A 27,862-nucleotide genomic window follows, 5' to 3' on the forward strand; every position below is an offset into this window, starting at 1 on the left:
TGCTATTATTACAGTATAGAGAATCATTCAAGTATTTCTGGCTGCAAGCGATGATACCAACCTCTCTCCTGTCTCACCGACCATTCCAACATCAGACTGACGAGGTGAGGAGCCTTAACTATACAGTATATCAAAATGTTTTACTTGGCGTGTAGTAGTCCTTCTATATAGTCCTGGGTTCACGGTTCAGCATCCTCTGAGTCTGATTCTCGGGTCTGGTCTGGCCAGGTGAGCTGCTGGCAGCAGCCGGCATGGAGATGCTGGAGAAGGTCTTGGAACGGGGTTGGCAGCGCTACGTAAGGGTAGGGGGTCCGGGTAGACTGGTTCAGAGCAGACTGGTCAGGGTAGGGTAGAGGGTCCGGGTAGACTGGTTCAGAGCAGACTGGTCAGGGTAGGGTAGAGGGTCCGGGTAGACTGGTTCAGAGCAGACTGGTCAGGGTAGGGTAGAGGGTCCGGGTAGACTGGTTCAGAGCAGACTGGTCAGGGTAGGGTAGAGGGTCCGGGTAGACTGGTTCAGAGCAGACTGGTCAGGGTAGGGTAGAGGGTCCGGGTAGACTGGTTCAGAGCAGACTGGTCAGGGTAGGTCATTGTATCCCACTCAGGTGAGCGGGCAACAGCCGGCTTCCTGGTGCTTGGCCAGCAGGGAGATCCTGGAGAAGGTCTTGGAGCAGCTGCTGCACTGGTACTTCTTCACATCGGAGTGTGTCTGCAGGTGGGCGCGCAGGTTGGAGCGGTCAGCGAAGGCACGGCTGCAGTGAGGACAGGAGAACGGCTTCTCACCTGCAGAACCACAGCCAGACAGCCGGTCAGCACAGAACAGGGTGTGTGTGTGTGTGCTATTATCTGTACATGTGTGTGTGTGTGTGTGTGTGTGTGTGCGTGCGTGTGTGGGTGCGCGTGCGTGGTGCAATTATACCTGTTTATGTGTGTGTGTGCGTGTGTGTGTGTGCGTGTGTGTGTGCAGTCTCACCTGTGTGTGTGCGTGCGTGTGTATGTGTGTGTGTGTGCAGTCTCACCTGTGTGTTTGCGTGCGTGTGTATGTGTGTATGTGTGTGTGTGTGTGCAGTCTCACCTGTGTGTGTGCATGCGTATGTGTGTATGTGTTTATGTGTGTGCAGTCTCACCTGTGTGTGTGCGTGCGTGTGTATGTGTGTGCGTGTGTATGTGTGTGTGTGTGTGTGTGTGCAGTCTCACCTGTGTGTGTGCGTGCGTGTGTATGTGTGTGCGTGTGTATTTGTGTGTGTGTGTGTGTGTGTGTGCAGTCTCACCTGTGTGTGTGCGTATGTGTCCCTGCAGCAGCCAGGGTCTGGAGAAGGCCTTTCCACAGAGCTTGCAGACGCATGGCAGTGTGTGTGTCCGGATGTGCATCTTCAGAGCCCCCAGGCTGACGTACTCCTTATCGCAGTACTTACAGCTGAAGTACTTATGGCAGTGCCAGTCACAGTGCAGCTGGCGGTGCTTGGCCACGCCTGAGAAGGTGAAGTAGGCCTTGTGGCAGTCAAAGCACTCGAAACGCTCCTGGCCGCCCCCAGGAAGCAGGCCCAGACCAGGTGGGCTTGGGCCGGAAGGGAGGCCAGGGGGAAGGCAGGGGCCAGGTGGGAGTAGGTCCTGGGGCGGCAGGAGGAAGCTTTGGGGTTCCAGAGTTCTAAAGGGTTCTGAGGGTCCATGGGGTTCTAGAACAGAGTGTGAGTCACTGAGGGAGCCAGGGGCCGGTGACAAGGGGCTGTCTTGCTCCGGGCTGCCCAGGGAAGAGAGGCACTGCATGGACTAGAGGCTGACTCGCCATCCTGGGGGGGTGGATGGAGCAAGGCGAGAGGAGACTAGGACCTGCAGGAGGCCAACCAGACTGGGGCTGATGAGGAGAGGTGGGGATAACGGGACAGGGTATGGTGGGACAGGCTTTCTTGGACCTCTATAATGACACAAACAAGCACGCACGCACACATGCAGTAAGTTACTATGATTACAACAAAATAAACCTCACCACATCTTTAAATGTGAGTAACAGAGGACATAACATCAAGCAAACTAAAGACCTAATTATAAAGGCCACTATTTTACATTTGCAGTTACATCCTACGTATGAGGTAGTACGCTCCATATTGATTTGCATTAATAAAGACCAATAGACTTTTCAGGCTGGGTTTTAGGCCTAAAGCCATTAAAGTTGTTTTTCATTGCAAAAAAACTCAAGTCTAATTTCCCATCACATTGACCTAGGCCTACATTTTCTTTTCGACTTTTCTGATGGTAATCTTGACAGTGGATCAATGCAGGAGTCTCTGAGAGTCTAGCTCGCTTTAAGCGCTGAATTGGAACAAAAACACAGATTGAAGGCGGCTTTGTGGGTGCCGGGCCGGCGCTACATTAGCCTCTTGAAGGCGTTAATGGGACCCTTCAGATCGCAAGAGAAGGGGGAACAATACGCGCCTCTTTTGTGTGACAGATTTTGCACCTGCTAAATTCGAACCGCGTGCTGGTTGAGAGAAAACAAACTAGCCTATAAAAAAAAAAAGCCTGCATCATTTCATTTTAAGCAGTGATTAGATCTTTAACAATAGGTTATAACTTGTTAGGAATAGATCAAAGCATATGTGACCTAAATTAGCCTAGGCCTACTTTTCCCCACAACTCACGCCTTCATTAAATGTTGGCCTATCATGGTTAAAAAACCTTTTTCGTAGTATAATGGCAGGAAAAAGTTCTGTAGTCGTTTGTAGCCGTTGTAATAACCAAAAACCTATTCATGATTTTTATTTATTTATTAAAAAACATTTTAGTGCTATTAGGCTTATAATGTCGGAAAATCAGTGAGAGCGCAGAAACATTTCCCAACCGTTATAAAAACCTGTTTGTTTATATTTTCAGTTTAAAGAGAGGGATTAAGAAGCCTACCGTCTGTTTTTGAGTCCAGTACACCATAGTTGGGCTTCTTGTTGGTTAGATGTTTTTTTAACAAGGAAGGACCGTGGCATCTTATCTTATAACAACTATTTATGAAATGTTGCCTCCGCTGGGCAGAACCGCAGCGACGCTCCTGTCACTGCGAGCTCGCTGAGTGGCCGACCTGTGTAATAAACCCGTTACTCGGGGGCTGTCTCTGTCTCTGTCTGTCTCTGTCTCTGTCTGTCTCTGTCTCCGTCTCTGGACGCACATTCTCCGGCGGGCGGAGAGAGTCAGGTGCAAGGGTTCGCCGGGAATCTGCATACACACCCTGTCCGACCAATCAGAGCGAACAGACAAGTGTAGGGGGTGGAACCTCGACGTCCACCAGCATACCCCAACAGAACAGGTGCATCGTGATACAGTATAAACTACAGTAGCGCCGTGTGGGCTACATAAGTCCCATAAAAAACGTCTGCATTAAAAACAATTTATTCACAAAATATCTGAAGGGCGTTCCTTCTGCACTACCAATCCAGATTTTTTTGGTGGTGGAAGGCATAGGCTACATAAATGTTTTACTTTTAACCATTTTACTAAGCCTAGGCTGCACTAACCTACAACCCAAAGCTAGTGCAAAAATAAAATGGCATGGAATCCCCCCATACTTGTCCAACTGTTAAAAGGTATGCATATCTTAAGCTGTTTTCAGGAGAGTTTACACTGCTATTATGTCCAGTTCCTTCTCCATATGTGTGCTATTCAGAGGCATTCAGGCTCTAGAGCTCTCAGGCCACTGGCAGCACAATGAGGAACAGCTCTATAGAGGCTCAGACTGGGGGGGGGGGGGGGGGCAGGAGCTTGGGGGGGGGGGCACTAGGGGAGTCAGATGGAGCAGTAAAGGGGAGGGAGCACAGTTGCTGGAGGGAGCAGGGCAGCACAAGGGATGGATGAATCAGGCCTAATTAATGAAGGCCGACTTGGGCGGTGAATCTGTGAACAGACTAAGCTCAGCCTCTCCCACCTAAAGGTAGAATGGTTAACTGTGCTTTATAGTAAATCACCCAATGCCATCTAGTGTCCAAATAGGGAACTACGTCAGGCAGTGCCTCCCAGTATACCCAAGGCTATATTAGGGTTAGGGTGGCCAACCCTACTCCTGGAGAGCAGACCCCCCCCTGCAGGTTCACGCCATCCGTGACCCCCTGGTTAGTGTTGGAGTGAAAACCTGTAGGACCGTAGGAGGTTTAGGCACCACCATGTTGAGATGTGAGATACGCCCAGCCCCGTTGATCCCAATAAAAATGACAGGTTAGATTAATACATTTTAATCAAACGTCCATCATTGTACAATGTATATATATTTGTATAAAAACTCAACATAACTGCCTGCTTAACATGCAACATAACATATCATCAACATAACTGCCTGCTTCTTCAGAAGTGCAGGGACAAACGAGGCATGTTCAGGCAGGGTTAAAAGTCTAACACCCACAAAAAAACCTGTAGTGATAACAAAAAAAAATCTGAAAAAATTCAGTCTGAAGACTCGGACACAGGAAGTGATGTAGAGGAGAAGCAGGAAGAGAGTATGAATGTGTGTTTATAGCAGGTGGAGTCCTGTCTATGGCAGACAGAGTGTGTGTATGTGTGTGTGTGTATTAGCAATAGTCTAGAGCATTTCCTCCTCGCCTCCCCCGTACATGTCGGCCAGCTTCTTGAAGCGAGGGCCCCAGTCCAGCAACACGTCGTAGTCCTGGTCGTCTCCCGAGGAGGAGGAGTTGAGAGAGGAGAGAGAGCCCGCCTCCGAGCCTCCACCCTCGTAGTCAAACACCAGCAGGGAGTCGTAGGGCGGAGCAGTGGGGTCGTTGTCCGCTGCCTTCAGGTTCTGGTGGACAGAGAGAGAAGTTTAGTTTGATACCATTTTGTTCAGACACAACAGCCAATATGGCTCTAAGCAGCTGGAGGACTACACAACAGCAGACACGCCCAGGGTTCAGAAGAGGGACTCACGTCATCGATGAAGCAGCCGATGTCCTCTGGGTTGGCAGGCCGGGGCCGGTACTGGGGGGCAGGCATGAAGGTGGGCACCACGTCATTCCGGAAGACGTCAGGGCGGTTATCCAAGCCACGGTGGAGTACGCTCAGATCATAGTCCTGCCAGCAGAGAGCCAGGTTCAAGGTACACGTTTATAGGTGTGTGTGTGTGTGTGTGTGTGTGTGTGTGCACACCAGGGGGATATTCCAGAAAGTGGGTTCAATAAAGAGTCTAACCCTGAAGTCTGATTTAATTTACGAAAACTGAAGTTTTCGGTTACAGAAAAGTGGATTCCATCAACTCTGAAGCATAATCAACTCTGAAGCACAATCAACTCTGAAGCCACCACCAAGCCATCATCAGTAGAGCTCCTATAGTCACCATGGCAACCGATGATAAACTCTTGGGCTTTCCATTCCAGAAAGAGAGCTATTAAGTCAGTTACCACGGTCTCATCAAGCAAATGGCACTTGGTGCGGCAGATTACAAAGGCATATTCATTGGAACAATATAAAAATACTAATTGTAGGCCATTTGTCTTTGAAGTAAATAAATAAGACCAAATTAAATGTGAATGATTTGTTTTATTTGACTGGAGGGGGCGGTAGCATCAAAGGCTAAAAGTGATTCTGCAGAATGTTGTTCAGATAAATCCTAAAACTTCCCTGCATAGTATTTTGTTTTACTTTTGTAGTCATTTAGGCTACCTTTTGTAGCCTACTTTTATTTCTATCTTAATTAACCTACAGTTAGTGTAATTTTGTCTAATTGTCTTTTTCCAATTGTCTTTTATGTAGCCAAGTACTTTGTACTGCATTATTATTATTATTACTACATTAGTAAGAGTGTGATGAAAATAATGATTAACTGGAATGATGGCACATCTAATTGGGGTCTCAAAATCCTCTCCCGAGTAGGATATGTAAATTAATTTGGCCTCAACATCGATTGGGTAAATGAGGAAATGTGCGACAGCAGCTTCAAACTCAAAGCAAGATTATATTAGAATCAAATTTATTACCATGCACAGTACAACTGTAGGCTGCCAGACACCGCTGAGACGACAACGGGATGCAGTACTATAGCGATTTTTTGTCATAACGATCCAATGACAATGCTTACTATCTACAATAGACTAAAATATTCCAACGGATTTAACAATTTTTGCATATTTATTTCCATTTCCTCATTTACCAAATAAATTTGCTTCTTTCCCATGTTTTTAATAATAATAAATAAAACCTGCTCGCGAGCAGGTTAGGTTCATAGAGCTAGTGACCATGGAAACTGACCCAGAGTTCAAGTAAACTCTTCCTGAAACCGATTCTAGTTTCCCGTCTCTCGAGTTTGAGTTACCTGTCTTTCTGGAAAACCCAGAGTTTCCCTCATCTCAGGGTTGGCAAACTCAGAATTTTCACAAATCCCACTTTCTGGACTACCCCCCAGATCGTCCTCTCCCCCTCCCTCCAGATGGTAGTACTACATGTTGTACTCAGGGTAGAGAGTGTGAGCACATACCTGGTCGTCCTCTCCACCCCCTTCTTCATCGTAGTAGTAAATGTTGTCTCTGACGTTGTCATCCTGCAGCAGAGGCTCCTTCTTCTCTCCTCGCCTCCTCCTCATGAACATGAGCAGAATCAGCCCCAGCACTGAGGACACACATGGTTAACACACAGTTAACACAGTTAACACACAGTTAACACACAGTTACAGTTAACACACAGCTCTATATTAAACTATATAATAAGCGTCTCAAAGAGGAGCAGGATGGCTCACACACAACCATCTTAACACAAGGTAACACATGCAGCACACTACTAAAAGTAGTTGACTCACGCAGCAGCAGCAATATGGCCCCCAGAATGCCCAGGACGCCGGGCAGTGCCACTAAGGCCTCCCTGATAACCTGGCACTCGAAGTTCCCGCCGGTGCAGTCACACACGTGGGCCTGCAGCGTGCTGTCCTGCTCCAAACCCTGGTTGTCCGACACCCTCAGCACCACGGTGTAGTATCCCTGCTCCAGAGCACTGTTAAGGGTCAGGATGATGCCCGTCTCTGAAAAACACACACAGTACTGTTTACATACCAGACCAGCTAAATGGATGGGGATTTGTTGTTATTCTCCCACCACATGACTAGAACAACCTCGAAGTTCCAGGCCCAGTTGTAGGCAGGCTCGCGCATGCCTGTGTTGTGTGTAACCTCTCCCCAAGTACGTACTGCTTTCATTCATGCGGGCGGTCCAGTTGGTCTTGGACATCCCCTCCAGGCTGACGGTGTAGGGAGTGGTGAAGCCCGGCCCATCCTTGTCTGTGACGGTCAGATGCTGGGGCGTTGGCTCCTTGTTGCAGACGTCGATGGTGCGCTCCTGGATAATGGGGGCGTTGTCATTCACGTCCTCCAGCTGGATCAGCAGAGTGCCCGTTCCTGTGGCTGGAATCTCATCTGGGGGGTGAACGGATGAATTCATGAATAGATGGATGAATGAGTGAGAGTAAAATAATGGAAACTTGATAAGATTTCTAATCAATTAACAGGTGAAAAGTAATGACTCCATAGTAATGACTCGATCAATTTGGGACAGATCTGAAGTAGTACAGAAGCTAGGGCTGTCAACGTTAATGCGTTAACACTCACGATTAATCTGGAGACTAACGCATAAAAAAAAAAAAAAATTACCAAATTTAAACCCCACTTCCTCCCATAATTCCAAACGTGAGTGTTCACCTGGCTGAATTACTTAAAGTCATGTGAAACACGGATAAATTATCTGCGCGTTTCAAATACCTTTCACTTAAGATAAAAATTTAAAAAAACTTCCACATGTAAGTATATATAAAACTGAAAGTTGTGTGCACACAGAGTAGTGCAGCAACATTTCCAATGCGTTTCTGGGTGTTAGATTAGACTAGAGCATTGTCTGTCTGTACGTCAGCTTAGCAGTGTCTGGACTCGTGCCCAGGACAGACAGCAGACCTACCGTTATCAATGGCGGCGATGAGAGCGATGTATTTTCCGTTGGTCACAAAGTGAGACTCTCGGTCCATGGGGCTCTTCACCGTGATCATGCCCGTCTCCTTTTTGACATTCAACCAGCCAGCCGGGTCATTCTGGATCTTGTACCTGGGAGAGTGTGTGTGTGGGGGGGGGGGGGGGGGGGAGTTAGACCAGGGGGGAAACAGGGAATAGCCCCACATCAAACCTAACGCATTCTTGCCTCATCCTTGTCACCTTCATCGGATGACACTCCCATATTGGGGTGTGTAGAGGGCGACCGGGAGGAGTACAGGGGCCTGGTTGACCGCTTTGTCCAGTGGTGCAGGGAAAACTACCTGCAGCTGAATGTGGCCAAGGCAAAGGAGCTAGTGGTAGACTTCAGCACGAAGAAGGGAGTGATGTGGAGATTGTCAAGTCCTACAAGTACCTAGGCGTCCATCTGGATGACAAACTGGAATTGTCCACCAACACCGAGGGTATCTATAAGCTGTGACGATTGAATTTCTCTTAATAAGATTGTCACCAACCCGCCCACCTACCTACCTACGTCTATGTGTCCATCTATCCTCTTAGATGATTCTAGAACTATTACAACCAGGATGATTCTAATGTTAGAGCTGTTTGAAAGCCAAGTCATCATGAGTCCATGTCCAGTAAGATTTGCGACTCAACAGTGCAACATTACCGCCTTGGAATACCCTTAATCTGCCATCAGTTAGTCAACTTCTAACACTGCCTTTATTTATTGTCTGTTCAGAGCAGACGCCCCTGGGGATTCCGCATCCATGGATTCATAAAAAAGGAATGAGTCCCACTTGTTGACATTCTTCTCATTTGACAGTTTGTACTGTACGTACCGACTTATTCTTGGTTAAGATGCACATTCTTCTAAATTTCAAATGTGCCTGATTCTACACAATCACAAGGTATGTATGTTTGTCTTTCGTCTAGGGTGTTAGGTGTTTGTGTGTATGTCTGTCTTCAGTCTAGAGTGTTAAGTGTGTGTGTGTGTCTTCAGTCTAGGGTGTATGTCTATATTCCATCTAGTGTGTTAGGTGTGTGTGTGTGTGTGTGACAGTCTTCCGTCTAGCGTGTTAGGTATGTGTGTATGTCCATCTTCCGTCTAAGGTGTTAGGTGTGTGTGTGTGTGTGTGTGTGTGTATCTTCAGTCTTACGTGATGGTCTGCTTGCGTGCCATGTCGGGGTCAGTGGCTGTGTAAAGCACCAGTTCGTTGTTCACCGCCAGGTCCTCCTTCTTCACTATCAGCCTCTCCACAGGGTTGAAGACCGGCGCCTCGTTCACGTCCTGCACGGTTACTATCACGGTTGCTGTGGAGGTGGGCATCCGCGTGGCGTACGGGACCTCGTTGACCACATTCACCAACAGGGTGTATTTAGGGTTTTTCTCAAAGTCCAATGCCTGTAAGAAGAGACAAAAATCTGTTCAAACAAACCAGGCTGATGTGTGAGAGTTGTGTATGTACTGTAGTTTGTGAGAATGTACTGTAGTTTGTGTGGTGAGGAGTGTGTACAGTAGAGAGTGTGTGAGTTCGGGGGAGAGCCTGGTTTCTATCCACTGTTCAGTGCTTGGTTTCCTGTCTATCTCGCCAGTCTTTACTCGTTCCATTTCAGCTCAGTGTAGAAAAATGCACCGATAAACGCCTTACTGTGCGCGTCTAAAACGACACTTGACACCATGTATCCGTGACATGCCCACCCCGAGACAACACTAGTCGTTTCGGGGGCCCTCCGCCCCCCTTGAAAAGAATCGTAGGGGAAACGCAGTCTATTCCAGAAGAAGTTCTTGCCGCATCGCATTCGCATCATGGGTTTATGGGTGGGACAGTTTTCGGACAAGGGGATCCAGATCCGCTCAGACTGGAAACCACAACGGCAAAGTGAATAGGTATTTGAACAGAATAATCATCTGGCTTTACATTGCCGCTGTGGTTGACAAGTTTAATGGTATTTAGCGTTTAGATTAGGGCTGTCAATTTCATGCGTTAATTATATTCATTAAGGAAACATTAACGCGTTCATAAAAATTAAGTCATATTTATCGCATTCATCGATTTCATCCACATTTCGTGGCACAGTTGCCGCATGATTGCCTGATTTAACATTGAAGCGACAAACTTAATTTGGACCTGAATGACTCCGTACGCTACGGCGTATGTCACACCTAAAAATCTTTGCCTTGAAATAAACTTGGAGGCGGATAATCAGACTTTGCTTTGCCCTCTAAACGGAAAGTTTACTTAAAAAAAAAAAAACTCAGATCGGACAGTTAATAAGAGTTCACTGAGAATAGGCTCAGAATGAACAAGTCTACCTTGAAAAATGTACGAACTCCATCGCAAAGTGGATTGCGGTGGACTGGAGGCCAATTTCAACTGTAGAAGACAAGGGCTTAATGGAGGCGTTTCAAATTGCTTCATCTGATGCAGCTTACAAGCCGCCTTGTAATAGCATTGCTCTGCACAATCACAAAGCCACAATAATTTAATTGGATTGAAATATCTTCATTTGGGAGCTTTTGCCAGCAACAAATGGATGCGCGATCAATTTGCGATTAACTAATTACAGATCTTGTAATTATTTTTTTTATTTTTTCTTCCAATGATTATATCCATGTATACATATATCTATGTATTTTACTCCATCCAACTTCCATTCTGCAGTGGTAGCGCAAGTTAGCTAACGTTAGCCAACTACCCTAGCGTAATGCTAGACCATCTGCTAGCTACTGTAGGTCTAAGTCACCTTTCCTAAAATAATGTGCCTGTCATTTTGGCTATTCAGTGTATGATTGTGCTCAGAAATGCAGCTTCTTGAATTGGGTACATGCTAGCTACATCAGTATAGTAGCCTAGCAGTTGCCTTCTAGCTGGGAGAAACTGTCGTTACATACCCATCTTAGTTGATTAATATTAAGTGATAAGCTAGTTAGCCAATGCTAGAGAATTACTTTTTTGTGAGCTGTGTGGAGTGGAGTGTAGAGAGTGTGCGAGCTGAATCAAGTGTAGGCTACCTTGGCTGTGGTGATGATCCCCTCCTGCTTGTTGGCTCCGGTGGTGACGCTGAATAGTCCGTCAGGGTCTCCCTCCACGATGCTGAACACCGCCGCCCATGCAGAGGAGTGGGGCTCGTCACCGTCAGTTACCTGCATTTTCGCCACCAGAGCATCCACCTGGTTCTCTGGCACCGTCGCAGTGTACTGGGGGGAGGAGAGAGGGGAGAGGAGCAGGGGGAAGAGGAGAGGGAGAAAGGATAGAGGAGAGGAGAGAAGGAGAAAGAAGAGAGGAGGGGAGGGAGAAGAGGGGGTTTATATAGGAACCATTTAACTGGACAGTAAAACTTCAACATCCAAGTTTGTTGACCAATATCATCCCTCTCTGGTCACCCAAGCCCACAGCTCAATCTCTCCGGTACACTTACAGACTTCTGCACGAACTCCGGTGCTTTGTCGTTGCTATCGCTGACCGTGATGATGACCTTCCCTCGGGTCGTCAGCCCTCTTCCCTCCATATCGGCCGCCTGGATCTCCAGCGTGTACTTGGGAAAGTTCTGGAAGACAGAAGAGGTGTGGTGTCAGAGAAGGTCACAGTGATACATGGAGAAGCTACAGGGAGGACAGTTCCAGGTTCTGGGCCCTCTTGAGCACCTGTGTTCTGGTTCTGGGCTTAACCCATGTTTCTGTAACTGTGGTTGTTCTTGTGTCGTTAGCTCAGTGTCCAGACCAGCACCCACCTCTCTATCCAGGTTGGCAGCGTTGACTCTGATGCCTCCGCTCACAGGGTTGATGGTGAACATGTTGGGGCTGGGCAGTTTGGGCTCCTGGCTCACGATTTCATAGCGGACGTCTGAGTTGGCACTGCCCGGCTCGTCTGCATCCATGGCAACCACCTTCATAATCTCAAAACCTGTAGGGTGGTGGGGGGATTATATTTACATTTGTCTCCTAGCCTGGCAATCTACCTTCAGCTACTGTACACAGATGGTGTGTGTTCACCTATAGGAGACGCCTCTGGAACGGTCCCTAGGAATGGGTCCATTGTGAAGACCGGTCTGTTGTCGTTCATGTCAATGACGTTGATGATGACGTCCATGGGTTTCTCAGAGATGCCCTGACCCTCAGCCACAGCATGGACTGTTAACTGCAAACGCACACACACACGCGCGCACGCACACACACACACTTAGCTAAACTACAAATTCATTTTCAGGTTAACTCAAGTTTTAAAAAATTAGTCCAGTGTTAAACTAGAAGGGCACAGAGAGCGCAGAGCTCCGCCCCCTGATGCACATCGTCAGCATGTAGAGACATTAAAGTACCGACGTCAAAAAATGATACTGGTGATGGTGCATCACCAGATACCTGTATGACAGGACGAACGGCAGTAATCAGTAGCCTGGAAGCCAGGCTCATTGCGGAAAAATAAAAAAGTGTTTACGATAAGAAAAAAAGTACAACAGGAGTCGGCTAGAATGAAGCAATGAGTGGTAACGAATAAACAGCCGTAAGTGCAGTTCTTTCAGAAATAGACTCAATAATAACAATTAAAGAACAAGAGTATGCACTAGCAGTTTCTCAACTAGTTTCTCAGCAGAAAAGACGTTTTCGCCATCCTTCTGACTGGATTTGGCAAAAGTTTGTGAAAACGCCTTTTTTCACATGGAGTCTGGCTTCCAGGCTAGTAATCTAGTGCTAGCTAACTCAAAGCAGACAGCTGACATTAGCCATCCTAAAATTATTTTGGTCCTACTATCTGCAAAATAGCCATCTAGCTGAATCAATCCTTCCCACAGAATGCCATCAGTAGCTAATGTTAACTAGCTAACAGTGTATCCTAGCCATGGATGTATTAAACATTGCGTACTCTTATGTGCAGTTCTGTTCTGTCAACGTTAACAAAAGTGAAAAAGAATTAGTAGAACTGCCCCCTTCTTCGGATCCACTCCAAAATGTAATGGGTTCTAAGTTGGCCCATGCTACACCCCTCCATCGAGTTTCATGAAAATCTGTGTGGTAGTTTTTGCCTAACAGACAGGCAGAACCACGGCAGCGAAAACATAACCCCTGAGGGTGGAGATAATTAGTGGTTGCTTTTTAGCTCTTTTGAGTTGTACAGGACATAGAGGCGGTGGGAAAAATCTATTCATATAAAAATCTTAAATCTATTCTGTGCGATTATCAATAGATTCACAAATTCCGCTTGTTTTCTTTCATAAATTTATTTTCGGATTTTGTCGTGTTTTCACAATTTTGTGCTTGGGATGTATTTAATGTGTTACTGCAGTCAAATTGTATAAATTGAAAATTGAAATTGAAAATCCTATCATAATCTAATCAAAATCGTCTTGTAATGGAATTGTGACCCTAACAGGACATGCCATATCTATGAAGTGAACCAGTAAGATGTCTCCTCCCCAGGTTTCCTACCTTGTACTTGTCCTGCTTCTCTCTGTCCAGGGGCTGCGTCACGTACAGCACGCCAGAGTTCCTATCAATTATGAACAGTCCCTCAGGAGGCTGGTCTGCTCCTGGGCCTACGATGCTGTAGTGGACCGTCACTTTCTTATCGTTGCTTGATCGAATCTGCACACACATGCACGCACACACACGCACACGCGCAGACACACACACAGACACACACACACACACGTCAGTCACAGAATGGCCTACACGTATGAGAATGCAGGGGCCCCAACTTCCTGAGTCTGCTCCATCTTACCTGCACCATATGCTCGGGGAAGGGTCCTCTACTGTTCTCAGGGAAATTGATGGGAGGGATGACCCAGGCCCTTTTCCTCCTCTTCAGGCCTGCAGAGGCCTTGGGGAAGAGCAGCACAGGCACTGCTGGACTCTCTGGAGACTGGGGAGACAGACAGGTATGACATCATCTACCAGCTACATCAGCTGAGAGAAAATAGCTAGCCTACATCAGACAGACAACCTCAAAAGCCAACAAGGCTTTCTTCTGTTGCTCTGCGTTGTGTATTTTTGTAAGCCTTGATAAGAGTTGCAGCACCGTCTAATTATGAACCACGATGTTGATAGCCTTCTTGTTGTGATAGTCATTGATGAAATCACCCAACACAGGATTGGAAGCGGCGACAGATGACAGATTTATTGGACAAGGATACAATCACATGGAACACTGGGATGTTTCCTTAGTCTCTCTCTCTCCCTGCTTCACTGGGATGTTTCCTTAGTCTCTCTCTCTCCCTGCTTCTCTGGGATGTTTCCTTAGTCTCTCTCTCTCCCTGCTTCACTGGGATGTTTCCTTAGTCTCTCTCTCTCCCTGCTTCACTGGGATGTTTCCTTAGTCTCTCTCTCTCCCTGCTTCTCTGGGATGTTTCCTTAGTCTCTCTCTCTCCCTGCTTCACTGGGATGTTTCCCTAGTCTCTCTCTCTCCCTGCTTCACTGGGATGTTTCCTTAGTCTCTCTCTCTCCCTGCTTCTCTGCTGGCTGCGGCTGTGGCGCCAAGTCAAGGCCTTAGATTCCCCGCATGATGTTATCAGCGTGCCTGCCTGCGAATCTGTCCGGCCGAGTGCCTACCGTTTCCAAATCAAAGTCTCAAGGTTTGGTTGAGACGTTAAATAGTGCTCTCTCTGGCCACCCCCCACGCCTAGGCCTGCCCGTTTAGGGCCTAGTGAAGCTAGATTGGTGGAGGAGTGACCATACAGATGTGTCGCCTGTCACCCTAACATGATGTCTTAATCACCATTGGTTGTCAGTCTGGGTTGTGTCTGTTTATAGTGTCCCATAGAGATGTGTCATCAATACCCCAGAGGAGAGGCCCCCTCCTGTGGCCTAAGTGTGACCTCTTGACACCCACTACCCCAAACGGCCACAGCAGCATCAGCCGTCTCCCTCACTCTATCGACTACACAGTGTCCACGTGAAAACAAACGCATTAAATCAAATACATAGCAGTAAGACTCCGTAGATGTTATAGACATTTCTTCCTAGATTCTTCAGCCTGGGAGAACAACCAGCAACATCAGACAGAGAACCTGATCTCTTTCTCTCAGAGGCACCAAGGTAGAAAACACATTATACATGAACACATACTATACATGACAACGCCATCAGAAATGTCTCACTTCACTGCAAAAACAAAACACTCCCATTACAATTCACCAGGAGAACTGTCATTTCTCACACCTCCATCAGGGGGTGGTGTTTGGCCAGTAGAGAGAGAGAGAGAGAGAGAGAGAGAGAGAGAGAGAGAGAGAGAGAGAGAGAGTGAGTGTGTGTTAGAATGAGCCTTGTCCTACCTGTGTGTGAGTGACAGAATCCACCTCATTGGGCTGGTGACCCTGGGCTGGTGACCCATGGAGGCTGTTATGCACCTGCACCCTCACAAGGACAGTCCTCTTCCTCCCCTGGGAGTCCCAGGCGTGGACAGAGAAGTCCTTGTGTCCAGAGTGGAGCGTCAACACCCTCTTCAGCTTCAGGGTGCCGTCTGGCTCCACCCTGAAGCGTGTGTCATCCGTGTCAAACAGGAACCTGGTCCGGCCCGAGCAGTCAAACCCCACTGGAACACAGACAACGGGTTGGAGATAAACAAGACTTCACACCAAGGAAATACTTCAATAGAAACATCTTTTTAAGATAAATATTTTAGCCTGGTCAACCAGTTAGATCTCACTAGTTCACATTCTGTTTTACTTCAAGGATCAGTTTGGCATCCCATTTATTCACCAGTATGTGGCCCTAGAGTTTTTTTAAATTAACAAATCAATCAGCATCTTCTTACAAACTATGGGGTCCAGGGCAAACATGATTGACAAACCATGGCGAGCAGACATATGGATGTTTGTTTTGACTGATCCAATCATCTGATTTAAAGTTGAATAAAGTCCCTAGGCTCAAATAGTTGCAATCAATGAGAGGCCAGGAATAAGTTAAACGAAATGTGAGCACAGTGGTCAGTCTGGTTTATTAGGCTGCAAATCATTGTCATGTATAAGTAAAACAAGAGTAGTCATTCCAAAACTAGGTAAAAAAATAAATAAAAATAGGTTAGCTACTTCCATAGAGACAGAACAGAGCACATGGCTGCCTCCCCTGTAGGAATAGAGGAGAAATGTGTCTAACAGTCTCTGATACAAAAGCCAAAAGGACATGCACATCCAAGTCTTTTTTTTTTTTTTAAACACATTTAAGTGTTCATTAAAAAGAAAATTGAAAACTCTGCATAGTGTCTACTAGTCTCAGAGCCAGGGCCCTACAGAGCCTCCGCCATTTAACAGGGCAGGTAAACAGGAAGTATAAGGTGTAGTATGCAGTGATTTCCTGTTAGACTTTTTTGATATGTTGGTAGATATTTTGAAAAAAATCTACCAACAAAATCCCTGCCACTCCCTTCAGGCCTCCCTCCAAAACCACTCCTCCAAACTGGAGGAAAACAAGTGACGCTAGGCAGGTACAGTAGTTAGGTTCACACGTCAGTAAGCCATCCAATCGTTTCAAGTTGGCAACTCAAAATGATTGGATGCACTTATTACAGTGCTGCGACTTCCAAATTATAGGCTTGTTTCATTTTAGTGTCAGAGCACTTTATTTATTGATTGCTGTTGGGATGGAATGTTAATGAGAATTGCAAAAAATATAACAAAAAGCCAAATCGCATACTGTGCCTTAAAATAATGTATGGATAGATGGACTAGAGAGCTTTTCTACACAACTGGCAACATCAAATCTCTCTATGTTTATCCCAACAGGATTGGTCTGACAGAGCATCCCAGTCTGCAGTCCTGAGGTTGTAGACTACAAGCATGCTAGGGACAGGCCAGACAGACTGCAGACCAGGTAGAGACAGGCCAGACAGACTGCAGACCAGGTAGAGACAGGCTAGCTAGACTGCAGGCCAGGTAGAGAAAGGCTAGCTAGACTGCAGACCAGGTAGAGACAGGCTAGCTAGACTGCAGGCCAGGTAGAGACAGGCTAGCTAGACTGCAGACCAGGTAGAGACAGGCTAGCTAGACTGCAGACCAGGTAGAGACAGGCTAGCTAGACTGCAGGCCAGGTAGAGAAAGGCTAGCTAGACTGCAGGCCAGGTAGAGACAGGCTAGCTAGACTGCAGACCAGGTAGAGACAGGCTAGCTAGACTGCAGGCCAGCTAGACAGGCTAGCTAGTAGCTAGACTGCAGACCAGGCAGAGACGAGAGGTAGAGGCCTATGATAGCCTCCTTGGTAGAGACAGGCCAGGGAGACTACAGACCAGGAAGAGGCAGGCTCGGGTGTCAGGTTACACCCGCCCCCTCCTCCCAGGCAGCCAGCAGAGCAGAGCTACCTGCCTCTATACACAGACTCGAAGTCTCAGGCATCCAGGTGTCACACATGGTTTTGCTGCCTCCCTTGGGCCTCAGACCACAGGCTCACAAAATACCCCAGTGCTTTCCTTTCAGAGGGGTATTCCAGGAAGCGGGTTTAAATAAACCTAGCTTAAACCTTGAAGCCTGAGTTCAATTAACCAGAAAATTGATCTCAAGCTTTTCCGGTTCCACATCAGCTGATACAGGTTTCCGTTATCAAGTTACCGAAAGTCCGGTTCATCATGTCGCTAGCCATGCGCCTCCACGTTCCTTTTAAAAAGACTGATATCGAACCTTGAACACGTGAATCTACAACCAATTATGAAGTGAGAAAGAGAAAAAAAAAATCTAATATGGAGCATAAAGCCATTTTAGAATCAAATGTAGACAAAAAACACATTTTAACCCTAAAATTAAACCCTTGGTTTGTTACGTTGCTGAGATACGGTTCTAGTAGATTAGTAGCCTAGGAAATGAGACACTGCAGAAATTGTTGCAATAGAAATGGATGCGCCTTCCTCAAAAAATAGACTTTATTGTGGTGCTAAACCAAAATTGTGAACATCAAAAAGGACATCAAAGATGCATGGTAGCACTCACCAATAAAAGATAAGACCTAATTAGAGTGGCCAGCAACAAGCCCTATTGCTGAGCCTGCATACAGTATGGTAACATCAGAGATTAAGCAACATAAGGTTTTGTGCATTTAGAGGAAACATTTCAAGCTATAGTCATCATTTAAACCAGCTGGAGCCATTGTATTCAATGTATAGATCCAAAACATTTCTCTCAGAGAGAGCAGTTTTGTAATGTTTCCACCTCTGGATGGGGTGGTCACATGCTCTGGTCCGACGAAGCGTAAAGATGCTGGAGAGCCATGGTTGCCTTCATGATAATGTTTTGCCATTGCATGTCCTTTTTGACACTGCAGAAATTGTTTGTGTAGATATTCATTGAATTGCAGTAACGGGTTATTTTGTGAATGGATTACATCATTCTTTCAGTGCGTGCTGTAATTCTTTCTCCAAGATCTACCAGGTTTGGAAGGGGCAGGCCATGACTGACAAGAATCTGACTGGTTGTAATTCTGACCTTATCCTTAGGTCTGGTTGAGCTAAAACTAACGTGGTACGGAGCAGGTTAGCCGTGCAAGCTCTGTTGCTGGTTTGGTTTCTGAGCTGGCTCAGATATCAAGCAGAGAGGGAGAGATTAGTGTTATTATGACTAGATGTCTGTAGAGGGTGAACTGCAAGATTAACAGTCCTCAAGGCATCCTGAAGACAAGACAAACTTGAAAACGAAAATTCTGACAAGTTCCCCCTCAACAATGACACCTGCTCCAGGGAGAAGTGAAACCAAACTAGAATAGCCGCCACGCAGCCCATCAGGCAGACAGGCCTCAACCCCACCAGCGGGCCTAATGGGAAAGCACCAAACTCCCTGCATCATGAGACACAGCTGCATGAAGGAGTGGTTGATCAGATGGTTCAACTTCTGGGAAGCATAAGGAGGGTTGGGCTGCCATGTTTGATGAGCAACAATACCTGATCTGGTGCAGTCATGCTGTGTCAGCTTGAAACACACTCTTGATCAACACTAGGCCTACTGTACGCAGCATTTTCCTATGAACTTCACCAGAAAACCTCACCTTCACCATCAGAAAACACAGCTGCGGTTTCAAAACAACCTGCAGCAGATCAAGGGTGTATTCCAGAAAGCGGGTTCCACAAAATCTAGAGTCTAACCCTGAAGTCTGACTTAATTTACCCTGAGATTGGAAACTCTTGAGTTTTCGGTTCAAGAAAAGTGGATCCCGGCTGATTCAAGTCAGCTCAATCAACTCTCAACAGGTACAGCTTGAGTGAAGCGCATGCATGAGGACTATAACAAACCATCATCAGTAGAGCTCCGGCTATTTTGTTTTACTTATTGTAGGCATATTCATTCATAGGCTACCTTTTGGAGCCTCCTTAGGTGTAGCCCAATTTTGGTAAAATTGTATAGCCTAATCTTGTCTATTTGTCTTTATATGTAAGCACATTGTTTGAAAGTTGCTAGCCTACATCCTAAATTACAAAAAAGGTAGGCCTAATGTTCGATTAGATGAACTGGGAATGATGGCACATCTAATTGAGGTCTCAAAATCACCTCCCGAGTAGCCTAAGCTAAGCAAATTAATTCAGCCTGAACTTTGATCAGGTAGGCTAAATGAGGAAACGTGCGACTCAGCACGATATTAGATTGGAATCACATGTATTGCCATTGCAGAGTCTGAGTAGGACTAGCCTGGGACAACTAATGCAGTTATGAGATGTGGTAGTATAGAGATTTGGGGGAAATGCGTGTCATAACGATCCAATGACAAACCTTTGCATCTGCATTAATCTAAGATATTCCAACAGATTGACCAATTTTTACATGCTTATATTCTTTCCCATGTTTTTTCCCTGCTTTTTCCCATGTTGCATATCACCACTGGTTTGTTACATAAAACCTGTCAGCAAACAGGTTAGGTTCACAGAGTGAGTTAACATGGTAACCGACCCACACTTTGTTAACCATTTCTGGAACTGGTTTGAGTTGCCTTTCTTTCTGGAACAGAAAATGGTAAATGGACTGCACTTATATAGCGCTTTTATCCAAAGCGCTTTACAATGGCCTCTCATTCACCCATTCACACACACATTCACACACCAATGGTGGCAGCTGCCATGCAAGGCGCTAGCCTGCTCATTGGGAGCAATTTGGGGTTCAGTGTCTTCCCCAAGGACACTTCGACATATGGACAGGAGGAGAAGGGATTCGAACCACCAACCCTACGATCATCGGACGACCCACTCTACCACTGAGCCACAGCCACCCAGAGTTTCCCTCATTTTAGGGCTAGCAAACTCAGAATTTTCACTAAACCCGCTTTTTGGAATACTCCACAGGAATATTAGTGAGAAAGAAAAAAACAGTATTACTGCTTAACAAGTCAAGTGATTTTAGTTGTGATTCTACAGGTTCAAAGGGTGACCATAAGTCATTCCAGCAGTGCTTCCAAGAGGCAGATCAGTCCCTATCCTGGTCAGATCGCAGGGCCTGCACCAACACGCCCTGTAGACTCACTCAGCCCGTCTGTCTCACTGCTGATGATCACAAAAACTAGTGAATGTCACAATATTCAACCATACTGTTGCAAAATACTTTATCAGGTCAGATCCAATACTTTTATCTGAGGTAGGGTCATTACTGATGATTCAGAACTAGCCACATAAGGAAGGGTCATAATGATAATTAATATAAAAACTATTCTGAGTACATAATCCTGAGGCCATCCATAGTGCAGAGTCCTGGGATTAGCCAGCCTACCTAGCTCCTGGACAGATCCAGATCAAGGCTCCTCTTATGTTGGTGTCTAATGGGGCATTCTACATGGTCTCCTGGCCAGCTGCACTGCTACAAAGAGTCTCCAGCCTTATCAGAGGGAGGTTAGTTACAGGAGGGCTCTGGGACAGGAGGCACCCATTCACCAGAGGATGATGGAACACTTTGCACAGTGACCAAACACACAGGACTGGTTGTGCTTCATAAAGCGTAGTGGAACATCTCACAGGTTCACAGTACCGGTTTACTCATACATTTTACTGTAAAATCTCTCCAGAAGACATGTTTGCTATACATTGTAAGGAAATGTGGAAGGACGATGGTCCTTTTTCACAGCATTTTAGAATTAAAGAGATAACGATCAGGTGTTAGACATTGTTAATAACAGACAGCAGGCCCTTACCTTTGCCCAGCACCTGTCCCATGTGGAGCCGCATTCTCTCTACTTTGAAAATCAACAGGTCTGCCTCGAAACCAGGACATGTTGGCTCCTCCAATGACCCTGGAGCGAGAGTCTAACAGACAAGAACATACAAAAAGTTAAGACAAAAATGATTAAATATTCTGTTATTTATGATTAGGTAACACTATTGCGGAAAAAACAAAAGGGCAATTACTGTAATTAAATCAAAAAGACCCCAAAAAGTCGATTGAGATTCAACTTTATCACCAGCAGGAAATACCCTTTTAACAAATAGATTACCGATACTGACCTAAAGGGTTTAAAGTCGCATTACCAAATTCATTGAGTAGCTACCACCTAAAAACGGATCGGGTTGGTCAATCAGTGATATCAATCCTCCATTATCTCTTGTTCCCCAACACTTAAGCTGTGTTCGGAATCGCTCCCTCGTTCCCTCACTCCCTATTCCCTATATGGGGTTCACCATTTAGTGAACTACCTAGGGAACGGAGAAAATGTAGGGTACATGCACTGTTCCCTGCCAATCAAGGTGAATTGTGGGTAATAAATAGTGGACTATATAGGGAACGAAAATTCCGTGGAGAATTCGGACACTACAAACAAAATGGCTGACGCCCTATATAGTGCACTATATAGTGAATAGGGAGCGATTCCGAACACAGCTTTACTGTGAGCTTGATGACTAGCCTACACACCCAGGCTGTGTTCGGAATCGCTCCCTCGTTCCCTCACTCCCTATTCCCTATATAGGGTTCACTATGTAGTGAACTACCTAGGGAATGGTTTAAGGAGTATTCGGACACTACACCGAACGTCACAAAAATGCGTCGGTCATTCGTGTGATGCAGGCGGATGCGCCCTCGTGTAAACAAACAAGTCTAACAGGGAGCATTCACGCTGCAGGTTGAGATGTACTCACTCAGGTAGTATCGGATTTGCTTTTGTGTGTTCATTTTGAATGTTAAATCCCAAATAAAGTGTTGAAATTTAAATTCTAATCATGTGCATGTGTGGTTTTTCTACTTTGGTCCTGTCTGTTAATTGCAAGATGTAACGTTGGCTATAGCCGCGCTACCTAGCTAGCTATGAAGCGCACGATCAAGTTACATGTTTACGATTTAGCTCCGCAAGCTAGAGTTCCTTCAGTTTATACACGAAAGTTGCCGCCGCCATCCTCCGTTCACAGCCCTCTTCGCGAGACAACTCAACTGCATTGCATTGTGGTATACCGGAGAAAATGTAGGGTACATGCACTGTACCCTGGAAATCAAGGTGACTTGTGGGTAATAAATAGTGGACTATATAGGGAACGAAAATTCCGTGGAGAATTCGGACACTACAAACAAAATGGCTGACGCCCTATATAGTGCACTATATAGTGAATAGGGAGCGATTCCGAACACAGCCCCAGTGTCCTTCCGGTTCTGAGGTATGTGGGTTTTTTCATAAAATCCATCAATGTGTTTGATAACCAATCAAACTGAACACCAACATATAAGCAATTCTTTGATTTAAATGAACCTAGAGTATAGGACCCAAATTAATCACTTCGACAAAAACAGTTCACATAGGCTATTATTTGACCTGAAACTAAGCAGCTCGAACGGGGAGGGAAATGAAAATCGCAGGTAACAGAGCGTTTGCTCTCACGAAAGTCATACAAGTCTTACCTGGAGAAAAATGATTAATACTCCTAACTTCATGAACCCAACGGTCCCCATCTGATATATTCCTCGCGGTAAGTCAGTCGTAGCAAAGGTTTTACGCGAATAAAAGTATCCCTCAATAGTCGTTCGTTTCGGTCGGATCCAATGTCTCCAAAAGCGGTCTTTCGGTAACTGCAACTAAATTAACGAAATAGGCTTCAGCAGGCAGGTAGCCCGTGACGTGTGCGAGCTGTCAGGTGGCCTCGCCCATCCGCTGTCTCCAAGTATGGTCATGCAGCTCCCGCACCTAGACACACAGGTAACACACGAGGGCTATTTAGTCATCATCGATACAGTTCAGAAATTGACAGAAACCAACGGGCTCCAATCGAGAGTAAAGTTTGGATGAACATAACAGGCGAGAGTTCAGGATCCAAACAGTTTATAGATTATATTCAAATGGCTTACCAATAAGTTAAACATAATAGATACAGATATTACTTTCTTGTGATAAAACCTAGACATACCATGAACCAAAGTGACGTGGTATTCCTCAGGATCACATTTCCTCGGTGTGTCTGAAAGACAAAGCACTCCTGCTAATACAGAGTAGGCTACAAGCCATCAACTACCACTCCACTGGCCTCAAAGGACCCATTCAGATGACTTTGCTACATGATCATAGAACTCTGCTCTACATAGCCACAGCCTGATGACCAAGTCAGCGGTTCACTGGAAATAGGAATTTGCATCACTTCTCTTTGGCTAAACTCTAGCCTAATCATTTCTGTATTTACAGTTGTTTTTATGTTTAGCCTAAGTGATAGGTGTTGATAATAAGAATTGAGTTGAAATGCAGGCTATCCACCTTAAGTTTTATTGATCAGAGTAAGGAGTCCCATTCATTTCATTTGAATGTAGCTTGAACCATGTGACAGAAGTTGGACAAAGATCGGGCCTGTTATTGGCTTTGAATGGTTGGAATGAAGCCTTTTTTTCTTTTTTTTCTTTTTTACAACAGAAAACACATCACAGAAATATACAAAAACAAAAAACACGCCTACAACACAAAACACACCACACAAAAATAACACACACACTGTACGTAAGTAGACCATTATGAATAACGATAGAGATAGGTTTCATTTGCGGTGGTAATGCCTATCAATAAATAATGTATCAGGAAGAGAGAAACACAGGAACAGAAAGACAAACAAAACAGAGAGAGGTCGATGAGGGAAGTGGTGAGACAGAAGCTGAATCCCAAATCGCGCTCTTAGGCGAAAGTGCAGAGCACTCGCGGCCTTGTGGCCTTACATGCGCGTTCCCGCTAAGTCCACAAGGGCTCAGGGTAGTTCCAAAACGGAATCGCTAGGTCCACAAGTGCGCCACGCCGCCATTTTGCGCACTTTAACCGCACTTACCGAAAGTCCGCAATTTCACGGACTTAGGAGCAGAAAATACCCACAGCCCACCGCGTCTCATGTGACACAGTGCTTGAGTGCATCCGAGTCATGATCCCAGTGCATCACACATAAATGATGACATTTGCAGATAACACAACATTTATCTTGAAATCCACATGCTGCAAACATATCCCACCCAACCTAATTTTTTAATTATTATTAAATTAAAACAGACGTCAATCGGTCAATTTGCAGAGCTGAAGGGAGCGTCAGAGCAGCCTCTGCGTCGGAGGAACGCGGCAGCCAATGAAAACGAAGTGGGAGGGGCATTGAGCGAAACTGGGAGTGCAGTCCCATTTAATTCACGGCCCTGCACCCTCTGGCCCTTACAGCTGACGTCAATTAAGTGCTCAGGCCTCAGGCCACAAGTGCGAGGGGCCGCAAGTGCGGTTTGCGCACTCAGATTGGGATTCAGCTAGAGAGGCACAGACTGGGGGCATAGAAAGAGGGAGTGTCTCAATCGCCCCAGGCCTCACATGCACACCATGCATGAACAAGCTGTATGACTGAACTGAACCACTACCAGAGGGGTTGGTTTGATTTAGGCTAGTTAGGGATAAAGTGCATAGAGGGTTACAAAAGTAAGGCCAGGACAAGTATAGCAAGTTAACTAGTTATTCTGTCATCTCCATCCAGTCTCAATGTCGGTGACTTAATTTTACAGGGAGTAACGTTATTGTGGATTATGAGTTTAAAAGGTCACAGATTGCATAGTGCTTGAATGCTGACTCAAGAATGAGTCATTCTGAGAAAGCATTAGCATCTGCCAGCTATAGGGAAACTGTATGTTAGACCTGCAAACAGAAGTAGATGCCTTGTAAATTCATTAGATCCAACCACGTTGTTTGTAGACGTTACGTTACACAACGAGAATGGAAACAATGATAAATGCACAACTAATAAGTTTGGTTGGCAGGATAGCTAGCCAGCTAACTAGCCCTCGCGGTTAGTGGTTGATAGCTACTGCTAACCGTTAGTTGACCCATCTCTGCTGTCTTTCCCAGGTTCTCATGAACACACACGACAGGTCCAGGTTCTCATGAACACACACGACAGGTCCAGGTTCTCATGAACACACACGACAGGTCCAGGTTCTCATGAACACACACGACAGGTCCAGGTTCTCATGAACACACACGACAGGTCCAGGTTCTCATGAACACACACGACAGGTCCAGGTTCTCATGAACACACACGACAGGTCCAGGTTCTCATGAACACACACGACAGGTCCAGGTTCTCATGAACACACACGACAGGTCCAGGTTCTCATGAACACACACGACAGGTCCAGGTTCTCGCGATGCATCAGCTAGACTCGCCGCACGTGCCATTCCTCCATGGTAGCGTTTTTAGGCCAACTAACTTGCTAAGGTGTGAAATGATTAAAATTGTGCGAAATAATTAAAATATCGTTTAAGTGTTATAGAAATTAGCTAAAGAAAATTCAAATAGGCCTATTTTGTCTGTCGTACACCTTAAATATTACACAACGCTATTCGCTAATGGTCTAGATAGCTAACGGCTAGTGTTAATCAGCACACTAGCTAGCCAAACACGGCTTCTCAAATTGGCAACTACAATAGCTAAACGTTAGCCATAATCAGACGCATAACGCATGCATTGACCAGCTTTTCAGAGCTGCCTAAAGCTGTAACCCAGTATAAAATAGCATTTGAACAGTAAACATGGCTGTAAAACGTACCTGTGTGCTTTCTGAATGAGGAGCTAAAATGTGTCGTCGAGGTGGCAGGTCAGGAGGTCCAGGCGCGCAGATTGGCTGGGGCAAGGGGGGGCACTGCCCCCCCTGGTGGCCAGATGCGCAAACTGTCACTGAACGGCTCCTGCTTGCGTGAGAATTGATTGTGCTGATTCCTCATCCAGTTATGGGTGGATGGAAAACTTTCAACTGAATGTTCACATTGTTCTGATAATTTCGGCTATAGCAACATAAGAGTGGCAGCTCTGACAGCCCAAACATGAGCTAATCCCATAGCTGTAGGCCTACCATTGCTAGCCATGAACGAACTGTTGGATACTGCATATCTGTGCAACGTATCCATTGTCCAGTTGTCAAATCGATTATGTACGCACTATTATTCTTTTGGTGATTATTCTTTGATATAAATGCAGATAGGCTACATGTGAAGAGGCAATTGCTGGATTCTAATACGCTGTTTATAATGACACATCCCGACATTGAAGCATGAAAGGCGTAGCATACATTCCGTTTTAGTTTTTGGAAGAATTTATTGGAAAATATTGTTTGAAGTAGGCCTAGGCTATATTGAAACGAATTCCAAATTTTTGTGCTAATGGACGCGCAGCGGAGGCGCAGTTGAACGAAACTTGGATATTGGAAATAATAAGCACTATGTTTTTAAATGTTGTGGGTCAATCATGCAGCTGTAACAGAATATGCGCATTCCAATGTCCGTGCAGGGCTCGTATTTATACCACTATAATCCCTATTTGATGGGGGAGGGGGGGGGGGGGCTGGGACTGACTGCCCCCCCTGATCAAAAAGTCAAACTGCGCGTATGAGGAGGTCACGTGCGAAAGCCCGGCAGCACGCGCCGTTCACCGTTCAATTTCAAGCGTCACGCCCTTCACTCACATTATACAAATCAAATCAAACTTTATTTGTATAGCGCATTTTATACACAGAGGCAACGGAATGCGCTTTACAGAGCAATGGGGGGTGGGCATCACCCGGGGCCCCATACAGTAATATGGCTATTTTAGACTCTCTTTAGAGGTGCACAAGCACATCTAATTGACCAACACCCATACAAAAAAAAAAAAAACATTAATAATAATATTTTCTGAAATAATTTAAGCATCTAACGTTAGATTTTGTGAACAGTGGACAATTACAGGTTCAAAAGGCTTTATTTAAACTGTTTTAATACCCCTCCTTCCAAGTTTGGCTTTTATGGCCAAAATGTTTCTCCTGGAATTGTGTGCATGTGTCATACTCATTAGGGGCTGAGCCCCTCTAAAGGTCTAATCCTAGAATCGCCCCACATTCAACAAACGTATAGCTACTATTTGTGAGATGTGATAATGTGGTATGGATCAGTCATGCAAGAAGAAAACATGTTGTCATACAGGGATGGCATTCTTTACTGAAAAAGTTTAATTTCATTCATGAAAATGTACAGTAAAAAAGTACAAATGACCTTAGTTCAGGGGTCAGATTGGGCCACTTGCCCACATCTGACGGTCACACTGTCACACCACCAGCATAATAACATACAGCACAGGTTGATTGAGATTGGCCTGATGGTATGAAGAAGCTAGCAGTCCTCTTCTGGCGTAGTGGCTGTGGCCGTCCCCTCCGGAGGGGTGGGTGGTGGCTGTGGAGCTCCAGGGCTGATCTGGGAGGCCAGTACCCAGGACCGGACCACTGTCTCCTGGTCCAGCCGGTGGTCTGGGGGGGAGGGGGAGGAGGAGGAGCAGGAGGGGGTCTGGCCCTTCCTGAGGAGGATCAGTCGCGGGTTCCTCAAGAGGGTGTAGAGGAGCAGCCAACGCTGCCTGGCCCGACCGCCCTCCACCGTTTCTGGAACACAAGCAGGAGATGATTCTAGAACACACATACCAGAGAGATTCTAGAACGCGCAAGAAAGAGATTCTAGAACGAACACAGGAGAGATTCCAGAACAAGGTGAGGGTTGGTGGCAGTACTGACGAGGTGACGGGTTGCTGAACT

The 27,862-nt window shown here is 45.9% G+C and overlaps 2 protein-coding genes and 1 pseudogene across 4 annotated transcripts in view; all 3 read right to left on the reverse strand.

Annotated features, from left to right (window-relative positions):
• Nucleotides 1–553: 553 nt before the first annotated feature.
• Nucleotides 554–2,975, reverse strand: LOC311329134 (zinc finger protein SNAI3-like; annotated as a pseudogene). The gene is made up of 3 exons: nucleotides 2,896–2,975; nucleotides 1,269–1,655; nucleotides 554–780 (listed from the first exon to the last, which is right to left on the reverse strand). The product of its transcript is annotated as a zinc finger protein SNAI3-like (transcript).
• A 1,250-nt stretch (nucleotides 2,976–4,225) lies between these two features.
• Nucleotides 4,226–22,939, reverse strand: LOC311329153 (B-cadherin-like). Its single transcript, XM_084463025.1, has 16 exons — nucleotides 22,709–22,939; nucleotides 21,018–21,129; nucleotides 15,203–15,462; nucleotides 13,654–13,794; nucleotides 13,362–13,517; nucleotides 11,931–12,075; nucleotides 11,669–11,841; nucleotides 11,357–11,485; nucleotides 10,950–11,135; nucleotides 9,094–9,338; nucleotides 7,902–8,044; nucleotides 7,142–7,366; nucleotides 6,758–6,976; nucleotides 6,440–6,570; nucleotides 4,897–5,040; nucleotides 4,226–4,771 (listed from the first exon to the last, which is right to left on the reverse strand). Exons 1-16 carry the CDS (start codon nucleotides 22,757–22,759, stop codon nucleotides 4,556–4,558), a joined length of 2,676 nt encoding a protein of 891 aa, XP_084319151.1. The 5' UTR covers nucleotides 22,760–22,939; the 3' UTR covers nucleotides 4,226–4,555.
• A 4,333-nt stretch (nucleotides 22,940–27,272) lies between these two features.
• LOC311329154 (stimulated by retinoic acid gene 6 protein-like) overlaps nucleotides 27,273–27,862 on the reverse strand; it is a 13,374-nt gene continuing 12,784 nt past the window's right edge. The window contains exons 17-18 of one of the 2 annotated variants that reach the window (XM_084463027.1): nucleotides 27,842–27,862; nucleotides 27,273–27,712 (exon numbers count right to left, since the gene is read on the reverse strand). The exon at nucleotides 27,842–27,862 is cut by the window's right edge and continues 132 nt beyond it. In XM_084463027.1, the coding sequence (XP_084319153.1) occupies nucleotides 27,450–27,712; nucleotides 27,842–27,862 (284 nt within the window). In that variant the 3' untranslated portion in view covers nucleotides 27,273–27,449. Of the gene's footprint in view, nucleotides 27,737–27,841 lie in introns of both variants that reach the window. The other variant, XM_084463026.1, reaches the window with a different exon arrangement.

The sequence above is a fragment of the Borostomias antarcticus genome (genome assembly GCF_949987555.1).
Source record: "Borostomias antarcticus genome assembly, contig: scaffold_60, whole genome shotgun sequence".
Classification (NCBI taxonomy): Eukaryota; Metazoa; Chordata; class Actinopteri; order Stomiiformes; family Stomiidae; genus Borostomias; species Borostomias antarcticus.

Bases quoted from the DNA above. Each gene is read 5' to 3' on its own strand.
- LOC311329153 (XM_084463025.1), bottom strand. From the start codon at position 22,759: ATGGGGACCGTTGGGTTCATGAAGTTAGGAGTATTAATCATTTTTCTC. The intron at 11,842-11,930 runs GTGAACACACAC...ACCACCCTACAG, and splicing joins TCCAGAGGCGTCTCCTATAG to GTTTTGAGATTATGAAGGTG. The intron at 5,041-6,439 runs GTATGTGCTCAC...CTCTGCTGGCAG, and splicing joins GGGGTGGAGAGGACGACCAG to GACTATGATCTGAGCGTACT.